Source organism: Rhinolophus sinicus, chromosome 1 (assembly GCF_057876585.1).
Source record: "Rhinolophus sinicus isolate RSI-liver-muscle chromosome 1, RSI-T2T, whole genome shotgun sequence".
NCBI lineage: Eukaryota > Metazoa > Chordata > Mammalia > Chiroptera > Rhinolophidae > Rhinolophus > Rhinolophus sinicus.
This window is the reverse complement of record NC_142501.1, coordinates 8,911,467-8,922,715: the sequence shown is the minus strand read 5'-3', so window position 1 is coordinate 8,922,715 and position 11,249 is coordinate 8,911,467. Positions and strand designations below refer to the sequence as shown.

General features: G+C 53.1%; 1 protein-coding gene across 1 annotated transcript; it reads left to right on the top strand.

Moving 5' to 3' along the window:
* The first annotated feature begins 4,836 nt into the window (after nt 1-4,836).
* MCHR1 (melanin concentrating hormone receptor 1) lies at nt 4,837-8,328 on the top strand. The gene is made up of 2 exons (XM_019734436.3): nt 4,837-5,225; nt 6,446-8,328. Exons 1-2 carry the CDS (start codon nt 4,913-4,915, stop codon nt 7,423-7,425), a joined length of 1,293 nt encoding a protein of 430 aa, XP_019589995.3. The 5' UTR covers nt 4,837-4,912; the 3' UTR covers nt 7,426-8,328.
* The last annotated feature ends 2,921 nt before the right edge of the window (nt 8,329-11,249 follow it).

Sequence of the window (11,249 nt, the reverse complement as noted above, 5' to 3'; positions counted from 1 at the left end):
ACCCAAGGCCGCAGCCCCTGAGACAGCCCTCACTGAGAACTGCTCCCTTCCTCCTGACCCTCAGGCTGAAGAGTGGCCGTGGAGCTCTGTGTTGCGACCCCGGGGCTCGGCTGCAGCATCCGTCTCATTTCCCTTAACCATGCCCCAACCTTGGTAAATAGGCCCCTAGTAAGCTCTTCTCCATGTCCCCACTTGAGTGTGTTCTGTGTTCTCCTCACACCTTGATAGTTTCATTGACTGAGGTATTTTCCACTACTGCAAGTACTAGAAAAGGCTGCAAGTGCTCCAGGCATCACGTCATCATGTCCAGGCACAACCAAGTTCAGAGGAGGCAAAGGAGACCAGATCATCCTGTGTCCTCTTTGTAAAAATAAGGAAAACTTTGCCAAATGCCTCCCACCACAACACTCCTCCCTTTGCTGTCATTGTGGGGAATGGGTCACACGCTGCCTTAGCCTTGGGTTCCCGGGAAACAGAGTCAGAGACAAAGGTGTGCTTGGATATTTTACTGGAATGTGTGATTCTAGGAATCACAAGTAAAGATAAAGGAGCAAAGCAGAGAAGCTGGGACATCACGTAAGGATTTTGAATTGGCCACCACTACAAGTGACCAGTTACTCTATCACATGGGGCCACTGAGAAGCCATTGGAAAAGTGTCTCAGGGCCATACGTCCTGGGAGAAAAGGGAAAAGCATCTTTGCCATGGCTTCACTCCACACTGGTCAAACATTCACCCTAAGAAGCGTTAACTCCCCCTGCACTTCCGGGTTGCTCACACCTGGGCATTTCATGGGTTCCCATATTCTAAGCTGTGACAGAAACAGAGAAGATCCAGGACAGAGGTTAAAAGGCACATGGTGCAGGCCTGAGACACAGCACTGTCAGGCCACACCTGCATCTGTACCTGCTTGTACCTGAACTTGGTCAGGGTTTGTGCAGAGCAGGTCATTGCAGCCATGGATGGGCTATAACCTTGGTGTGGCCAAGAGGCTTTGGAGAGATGCACGTGGGTATCCAGTAGACCTGCTCATCCCTAAAGCAGTCACTGGCAAGGGGACGGAGATCGCTGTGGTTGGTTTAAATGAACCAATTATAGTGGAATGGACGCTGAGGATTCCACCCGAATGCTTCCTCAAAGAGGACGTCCTTACCCTCCTCTCCAAAGGACCCCAGTGGCTCCCATCCCCCCCATTCATTCCCTTCGTACCACCTACCACAAGGATTAATCGGCCTGTGTGGCTGCCACTGTGGATTGACTGGCTTAGCGCTCACCCCTCCCACCCACCACCTAGCACACAAAGGCCAGAAAGCTAAAACCTACCCTTCCCACATTCCCTTGCTGCTCAGTCATGGCTTGAGTTCCTCCCACCAGGCAGAGTGCAGATAATGGCAGGGGTGGCACAATCCCCTAGCCATGCTTTCATAAACACCTAAATCCCTTCATGATTCAGTTACCTGGACTTGTCTGGATCTAAACCTTGAGCAGGACATCTTGTTTACGTATTAGCTTGTTTGTTATTATCTATCTCTCCCCACTTTAGTTTAAGCTCCTTGATACCCGGCACTTGGTTGTTTGTTTTCACTGTATCTACAGAGCCTAGTACAGTGCCTGGTATAGGGCAAGGGCTCAAGAGTGATTTGTTGGGTAGATGGATGGATGGATGATGGATGGATGGATGGACGATGGATGGATGGATGGACGGATGATGGATGGAAGGATAGATAGACGATGGAGGATGGATGGATGGATGGATGGATGGATGGATGGATGGATGGATGACGGATGGAGGATGGATGGATGGATGGATGGATGGATGGATGGATGGATAGATGGATGGATTGATGGATGGATGGATGGATGATGGATAGAAGGATAGATGGACGATGGAGGATGGATGGAAGGATGGATGGATGTGGGAAGACAATGACAGGTGGAAGAGGAGAAAACAGTGGGCTGTAAGGCCATGTTCCCAATCTGTAAGCTCCGGACTGCCCCAGGTCCAAGTCCTCACAACTCTTCTCTGTTCACTCTCACTCCCCAGATGAGCTCATCCAGTGTAAACAGTTTAACTTTGTATCTCCAGGTGTGACCTTGCCCTTGAACTTCTGACTCATATCCAACCAATACCCAACATTTCCACTCAGATGTTAATAGACATCTCAAATGTCACATATCCAAAACAGCACTCTTAATTTCTCCTCCAAATCTTATCCTCCCACAGACTTCCCTATCTTGGTAAGTGACAGGTCCATTCTTCCAGTTGCTTGGGCCCAAAACCTGGGAGTAATCCCTGATGCCTCCTGCACATATGTCATCCAATTCCTCAGCAAAACCTCTGGGCTCTACATAATGTATAGAAACCCACAATTTCCCCCCCACAACTGCCCTCTAGGACACCATTACCTTTCAATCGAATTGCTGCAATAGTCTCTACATCAGATATTTCCTGTAACCCCTGACGTTTCCTCGGTCACCTCTGCCTTCAGCTCCAGCTGGAGCAGACAGCTGTGTGTGAGCTCAGCTGGTCTTGCGCCGATAGTGTCTTGCCTCAAGTGTGCACTGTATGTCCGTTTGCTTCCTGCCCTGGACTTCCGCTCCATCGGGGCCCTCCTGTCTCAGCACAAGAGTCACCTGGTGCTGTCAGCCCTTTGCCTCAAGTGAGAGCTGCACGTCTCTTTGCTTTCTGCCCCATGGAAGCTTGAAGCTATGAGAGCCTGCCACCCAGGCGCTCAGATGTGCAGTTAACACCGCAGGGGCAACCCTCAACCAGTGGGGGCCAGGGGCAACTAGGCAAATGTCCCTGCCTCCTATCTTTTAGGTGGGTGACTCTGGGAATAGTCTATGCATTGTTGAAGGGTCCTGGTCAACTCAAGCTCCCGATGCCCACAGCAGTGACACTGACAATGCGCCCTTTTCTCCTTTCCCATCTCATTGGCCCCACTCCCGCATGCCTGCTCCCTGGGTCATCTCGCAGAAAAGCCATGTGCCCATAAGTCCTTGTCTCAGGCTCTCCGTTCAAGGGAATCCAAGCTAAAATGCTTTTTCAGTTTGTTTCTCTTGCTCCCCAGCAGCAGACTGATCTTTTAAAAACACATGTGAGGGCGGACGGATGGTGCAGTTGGTTAGAGCACGAGCTCTGGGCAACAGGGCTGCTGGTTCGATCCCACATGGGCCAGTGAGCTGCGCCCTCCGCGACTAGAATGACGTCAATGAGCTGCTGCTCAGCTCCCGGGTGGCCAGATGGCTCGGTTGGTTGGAGTGTGTCCTCTCAACCACAAGGTTCCCGGTTCGACTCCCGCAAGGGATGGTGGGCTGTGCCCCCTGCAAGGAATGGTGGGCTGTGCCCCCTGCAAGGAATGGTGGGCTGTGCCCCCTGCAACTAACAACAGCGACTGGACCTGGAGCTGAGCTGCACCCTCCACAACTAAGATTGAAAGGACAACAACTTGACTTGGATGGAGCTGATGAGTCCTGGGAAAAGCACACTACTGTTCCCCAATAAAAAGTCCTGGAAATATACACTGTTCCCCAATAAAGTCCTGTTCCCCTTCCCCAATAAAATCTTTAAAAAAAACCAAAAAAACAACAACAGCACATGTGGTCGTGTCCCTCCTCAGCTGAGGGACCCATGACTCTTATTTTCCCTAAAGGAAAAGACCAAGTCCTTAAGATGGTTGACAAGGCCTGACAGAATCCGCCCTTCCTGCTATTTCCTCTTTGGCGTTGTCTCCTGCTACCCTCCCCTTTGCTCTCCTACAGCCACACTGACCTTCAGAGACACCCAGCACACTCCTGCCTCAGGGCCTTAGCACTGGCTATTCCTAGTGCTTGGATGCTCTTCCTCCAAACATGCTTCTCACTTCCTTCCGGACTCTTCTCCAAGCACTTCTCAGAGAGGCCTGTGCAAAACAGCAACCTCCACCTGCCCGCTGTTCCCTGGGCCCCTCACTTGGCTTTAGATTTTTCATAGCACTCATTACCAATATCATAAATTGTCCTTTTTTGGGGGGGCGGGGGTATATTTTCTGTCTCCTCCTCAACTTGAATGTCATCTCCATGAGGACAGGGACTCGGAGACATTATTGTTTTCTTCACTACAGAACCTAGAACAGTGCTTGGCAAGTAGTACGTGCTCAATAAATATTTGTTCGACGAAGCAAATAAATCAGACTGAAGAAGTATGCAAGCATCAGACTGTGGTTACCTTAAACCCCTGGAGTGGCAGCCGCTCTTGGCCGTGCGGGGCCCAGGAGGCTGGCAGAGAACTCACTCCATGCTTTGTCCTCCAAGATGGCTCGTGGATGATGATCTTTGGGCCGCGATGCTCTGAAATTTGTCTCAAGGAGTCTCAGGTAAAGCCTCAAGCACCTCAGAGCATTTAGAAAAGTGAAACCTCTGTGAGTCTGCTCCAGGTTGATCCTGTGCAGGTGGGAGTTTGTCGCCTTCTGGTCTCTGAGACCCTGGCCATCGCCAGCATGAGGTGGTGACCTAAGACCCTCTGAGTGCCCGTCAAAGGCTCAGCAGCCAGGAACTCCTCAGCTTCGGAAGCACGCTGGCAGTTTCCCCAGTGAGAGGGGAGGAATCATGGGGCTTTAGGAAGCGGCTGAGGGGGCCTGGGGGGCCTACATGCTGTGGTCCAGGCCTTCCCTTCCCAAGCTCTGTGAACAGTCATACTGTCCCCGCTACGTGGGTTAGGGGTCAGGCCAGGGTCTGTCTTTCCTCCAGGGGAGGCAGCCCATTGGCCTTTGCAGAGCCTCACAGGAAGCAAGCAGCCCTCCCTGTGAGCACAGGACACTCAGCCCCAAGCGCCGTGGGAAGGAAGCCCCTCCCTGCTGGGGTTCCTAAGCCCTGGGCCCCTGGCGCTGCAGGCAGTCAGAAGTGGGAGCTGCAGCACGGGACTGAAGAGGTTAATGTGCATCTGCCTCCGAATGTTAATGTGTCTAGGTGATGTCAGTGGGAGCCAGAAAGGAGGAAGTGGGGAGAGCAGTGGGGCTTGGAGGCAGCAGAGGTTGCCAGGCTGTGAGGAAGACCCCTTTCTGGACGGCGGGGCTCGCGCTCCGGGACACGGCGTGCGGGCAATAGAGGCTGCCGCAGCCTGCGTGGGCGGACGTGCCAGCAGGCGACCGGGCACCGGCAGGATGGACCTGGAAGCTTCGTTGCTGTTGCCCACTGGCCCCAATGCCAGCAACACCTCGGATGGTCCGGATAACCTCACCTCGGCAGGTGAGTAGTGTTGGAGGGGAGCCTCCGTCCTCCGTGCTGGGGGTGGGAAACGGGAAGGTTTCACCTCTGAGCCAAACTGCCTGGGAAACTTTATTACAGTTCTTAGGGACAAGATCTGCAGTCTGCTTTGCCGGGAGGGGAAGGGGAGAAGGAGGCGGGCCAGGCAGGGGCAGGAGCAAAGGCAGGTTCCAAAGTGGCAAGGGATGGTGGCCTCATGAGTTCCAAATAGGCTTTGCAGAAAAAAATTCCAGGCTGGAAAAGCTAACGAGAGAAGCTGGAGGATAGTATGTGGGGAGGCAGCTGGAGGCTCCCTCCTTCACCTATCCCCTTGGCTTTTTACACCAAACTAATATAATGTGCTCTGAACTCTCCTGACTGCACCCTGGAAAAGGCCGCCGGGAGGGGATAACTCACAGGGATTAACTTTCCTGTTGACATTTCCAGAGCTGAGATGCCGTGTAATTCTAGCTTTGAGAGAGAAGGGAAGGAAGGGGAAAAGAGAAAAGGTTTGTGTGGAGAAAATGCTCAGGCAGTTGGGCAGTAACATACAGCGTCAGTATGTGCTTACCCAGGAAGTCCAGACTCCTGAGATACAGCCCAAAGAAATCCCTGATAGGAACCCAGGAGAGGGGAGGGGCTGCAGGCCTGGTGAGCAGAAGCCTCCACAAGACAGTCGCCCACAGAGATGCCCAGAAATCAGTGCACAGCTTCAACCAGTGATTTCTAAAATGAAATGATCAGGGCTACAAATATGAAAAGATAAAGTACATACACGTGGGCGCATACACACACACACACACACACACACACACACACACACGTTCATGTCCTCCTGAGGTTTCCTGGTGAAGCCCAGGACCCACAGAATAATTCTCTGCAGACAGCTGTGGTTGTTGACTCTGCATCTTCTGAGACAATGCAGGAGACAAAGGACTGGGTCCTTCCACTCATGGGAGGTGCAGGTGGTGCGGGAGAATCTGGTAGGATCGACCAGGGAATGGGTGGAGGAGGGCGAGGGGACGGGATGAGTTAGCAACAGTGTGGGGCGGGAGAATGGTAGGCGAGGACCCGGATGAACGGTGGGTCCCCAGCCGGAATGGCAGGGGTGGGTGAAGAGGTCAGCAGGCGCGTCGCGGGAGGCTGAGCACGCCAGTCGGATGTCGCCCCTTAGAGAGCGGAGTCCATGTCTAGCGACTGACACTGGGTCCTTCTGTCCCCAGGGCTGCGTCCTCGCACAGGGAGTGTGTCCTATATCAACATCATCATGCCTTCGGTGTTCGGCACCATCTGCCTGCTGGGGATTGTGGGGAACTCCACGGTCATCTTCGCGGTGGTGAAGAAATCCAAGCTGCACTGGTGCAGCAACGTGCCCGACATTTTCATCATCAACCTGTCGGTGGTGGACCTGCTCTTCCTCCTGGGCATGCCCTTTATGATCCACCAGCTCATGGGGAACGGGGTCTGGCACTTCGGAGAGACCATGTGCACCCTCATCACGGCCATGGACGCCAACAGTCAGTTCACCAGCACCTACATCCTGACCGCCATGGCCATCGACCGCTACCTGGCCACGGTCCACCCCATCTCCTCCACCAAGTTCCGGAAGCCTTCCATGGCCGCCCTGGCCATCTGCCTCCTATGGGCCCTGTCCTTTATTAGCATCACCCCTGTGTGGCTCTACGCCAGGCTCATCCCCTTCCCGGGGGGCACCGTGGGCTGTGGCATCCGCCTGCCCAACCCGGACACTGACCTCTACTGGTTCACCCTGTACCAGTTCTTCCTGGCCTTCGCCCTGCCCTTCGTGGTCATCACGGCCGCCTACGTGAGGATCCTGCAGCGCATGACGTCGTCCGTGGCTCCCGCCTCTCAACGCAGCATCCGGCTGCGAACAAAGAGGGTGACGCGCACGGCCATCGCCATCTGCCTGGTCTTCTTTGTGTGCTGGGCACCCTACTACGTGCTACAGCTGACCCAGCTGTCCATCAGCCGCCCGACGCTCACCTTCGTCTACCTGTACAACGCGGCCATCAGCCTGGGCTATGCCAACAGCTGCCTCAACCCTTTCGTGTACATCGTGCTCTGCGAGACGTTCCGCAAACGCCTGGTCCTGTCGGTGAAGCCTGCGGCCCAGGGGCAGCTTCGAGCTGTCAGCAACACCCAGACGGCCGATGAGGAGAGGACAGAAAGCAAGGGCACCTGACATTTCTCCTTTCGCCCTGGGCTCCGCCAAGCCAGGACACCACCGCAGACCACGGGGAGAGATGCTGAGAAAAACCCAAGACCCGTCTGGGAGAATGCAGGGAGGCTGAGTGGGGAAGGGTCGCTGCCACCAAACACCTACCACAGGGCCCACAGATTGCGGGGGAGGCTCCCAGCCAGGTAGGGGACTTCCAGCACCCGAAAGCCCCTAGAGAGAGCAGGATGCGACCTTTGGGTTGAACAGAAACTGAGCAAGAAGAAATTTTTGGTTTAAATGTTCAGGTGAGCTTGCATCAGCTAGCTCCCAAATGTCTTTTTCCCAAGAGAAGAGGTCTGTTTCAAATCAGACCTGCCGGGGTGTGAGCCGCGGGGCCACAAGCCCGGTCCCTGGGGGATGGGAAAGGTGGTGTGGCCTCCACCCTCTTTCCTTCTCTCACTGGTAGGATGGAAGGCAGCCTTTCTCCCAAGCTGGAGGATGCTGAGACATGAAGCTTGCCGTCTCTCCGTGTCCCAGCACCCTGTGTCGATTTCCCTTTATCTCTAGGGGATGCATGTTTATTATTTGGGGGTGGGAGGCTCTGAGCCTACAGGAGTAAAAGCCCAATTTACTAGGAGATACGCTTATGGAGAATGACAAGACAACCTGGGGTGGGTGGGGGTGGGGAATCTTGAAATTAAGAAAAATGGGGAGGGACCAGGGGCTTTTGCAGCTGTGGGCACATTGTCTTTGTGGGCACATTTGTCAGTCACCAGGTCCAGAGTGAGCACTCACCAGTGTCCTGCATGTGCAGGGGACATTCTGATGCCTGGTGCGTTGGCACCATCTTTTTGCTCTGGCCGTTCCTTTCAAAAAAAAAAAAGAAAGAAAGAAAAAAAAACTCTGAATAAAGGAAAATGTCCACCCACATCTCTCTGGATGCTCCTGTATAATTGCTTGGGCTTGGGCTTGGGCTTGGGCTTGGGCTTGGGCTTGGTGGTGGGTGGCAGGAAAGGAAAGAGGGGTCACTTGGTGGAATCAAGACCTTGACTCAAACTGCATTTTAGGAAGCAAGAAGCAGGGGATCTGTCTAAAGCCACAAGGAGGATTCAGGAGGACACACATGGAATTACTGTGAATTCATTAGATAGCAATTCTGCGGCTGGGCTTGTTCTCAGGACTCAGCTTTCTGTCTTCTGCTCAAAAGCACTTGGTTGTCACCAGTGCTGGCCCCTCCATCCCCAAGTCCCATCTGCACCTCCCCTGCTGAGTCACCAGTCGCAGAGCTGGCTTTTCGGGGCAGCCTGCGCCTGTCTCTTGCAGCTGCTAAGATCTGGTGCGAGCCACATTGGGCAGGAAGATTACAGATGGGGCCGCTGGGCGGCAGCCAAGGCTGCTGCTTCTCAGCTTCTTCACGGAGAGGGGCCGGGAGCCCACAGTCCTTTGCTAAGCGCTCAACAGATGTGATGGGAGCAAACTGTGAGCCTCTGAGCCTCTGACTTGTTCAAATACATCCCTAAAGCAGGCGTACCTGCACGGCCTCTTCTTGCTGGCTAGTTTTAATTGCAGAGTTGCAGCAGGTGGCCTGTTTCGCAAACTTGTGGGGAGCTTCCTTGGGTCCTGGGGAGATCTTTTTATGATCATCATTAAGCAGCAGTAGTATTTCCCAGCTTTCACTTCACTGCACCCAACACAAGGGAGCAAAGAAGCTGAAGGTTCCTTTTCCTGACTCACCAACAGTGGGGTCTCTAGCTGCCACAGGTAAACTTCAAATCTATTTTAGATGCACATCCAACAAAAGAAAAAAGATTCTTAGGGGAGCCTTGAGGCAACGCCTACCCACTGATGCCAGAAAAGGAGGTTTTCCTGAATCTGGTTTGCCTGTGAAAGGCTTGGGGTGGGGGGGGGTCTATCTCCCCCCCCCCCCCCCCCCCCCCCCCGCCCCAGGAAATGCAAGTGACCAAGTCAACAGCTCCCTTAGGTGGGTGAGCTAACGACTTGCTGAAGGCCCCAGCAACAAGTAGGGAGAGGAACACCCCTTCTTTCAGCTCCCAACCCCATATTGAAACCTGAAATGGAAGCAAGTGGGTTGAGACAGGAGAGTGAGTGGGTGGTGACATAAACAGGACAGAAGGGAGAGAATTAGGGGGGAGATGGAGAAGTCTAGAAGAATAGGGGGCGGAGATGGGAAAGGAGGGCACGGAGATTATAATGGAGGTGGGAAGAACGGTTGCCTACACGTCTTTCCCAACCCAGCGTTAACCTGAACACACCTGAGGTGCCACTGGTAAGAGGCAGCTTGTGCAGGGGAAAGGGTGGGTTGGTGGCAGGACCACCTTCCTTACACCCTTGGTGGGAAGGGAGGACTGGGGTGAAGGCTGGTGGGCGGGTCTGAGCAATGAGTGCAATTCTTTCCTCCTCATTCAGCCGGGGCTGTGAATAGCAGGAACTTTGGGGAACTGTCGGCGCCACTGCAAGAGGCAGGCTCCATGGAGCGATGAGGGAGCTGTATACGAACATTCGCTGTATTTCTTAGATGTGGAAAGGACAAAAAGAGCAAAGAGATCAGTTGCATTGTCTTTGCACTCTCTCTGTATCGTCAAGGTGCATCTATGTTGTAGCATGTATCAGAATTTCATTCCTTTTTAAGCGGATTGATATTCCACTTTAAGTGTACACCACCTTTTCTTTATCCATTCATCTGTTGATGGACATTGAGGCTGTTTCCACCCTGTGGCTATTGTGAATCATGTGACTATGCACATGTGTATTACATGCCATCGAGTGGACTCTGACCTATTCCACGATACGATGGTATTTGAAGATGGGGCCTTCGGAAGACTTTTATGTTTAGATAAGGTCATGAGGATGGGGCCCTCATCATGGCGTTAGCACCCTTATAAGAACAAACACCAGAGAGCTTGCTCCTTCTCTCTCCCTCCATCTGTGCACACCAACAAACGTTTGCTGTCTAAGCCACCCAGTCTGTGGTAGTTTGTTATAGCAGCCCGAGCTGGCTGAGACAACTGGTAAGAGTGTTTTGGGTTGTAAATGACAGAAGTCCAACTCCAACTGATTTGAGCGAGGAAGGGGACGACATTGGCCTGGTAAGGGGGAAAGTTCGGGGCAGGTAAGATTAAGCCATGACTGGGTCTGCCATCAGGACAGACTCTCCCTTTCTCTTTTCCTCACCCCCCCCCCCATCACGTGACTCGGTTTTCCTCTCTGTTGGCCTCCTTCTCAATGGATGTCCTCCCATGTGGCAGCAAAGACGACCACCAGAAGGTGTGTGAACGTGCACTGTCCTCACAGGCAGCAGCTCCAGGAATTAGCCAGGACGTCTGTCTGTCCTGCCACTTTCCTTCCAGGATCTGTTTCAAAACCCAAAAGAGCCTCTACTGGTCCTGGGTGAGTTACGTACCTTCCCGCTCCTACCCAAGCAAGCATGAGAACTAGGGAAATGGGACATTTTTATTGGCTAGTATAGGTCACGTGTTCACCCTAAGGGGCCCTTTCATTGGCAGCCTCACTCTGTGAGTGTGTGTGTGTGTGTGTGTGTGTGTGTGTGTGTGTGTGTGTTCTAAAAGAAGATGTTATATTACTGCAAATAAAGAGAAGGGTGATGAGCAGACAAAAACAAGATACCCCATCAGGTAAGTTCTCAAATAATGAGAGAAGGACGGCATGGAAAACAGAAAGGGGAAAGAAGCAGGCAGGAAGGATCTAGGAAGCCACCGGCTGCTGTGGAGCATTTTGCACAGGAAAGAATCCTTTTCTTTGAATCTGATGAAAACCCTGGACTCTCCTCCATCCCAAACGCACACCTGCTAATGCACATAAAATGCTGC

Excerpts from the sequence above, each read along its gene's own strand:
- MCHR1 (XM_019734436.3), top strand. The coding sequence starts at position 4,913 with ATGTGCATCTGCCTCCGAATGTTAATGTGTCTAGGTGATGTCAGTGGG. Across the intron at positions 5,226-6,445 it reads GGATAACCTCACCTCGGCAG|GGCTGCGTCCTCGCACAGGG; the intron begins GTGAGTAGTGTT and ends TTCTGTCCCCAG.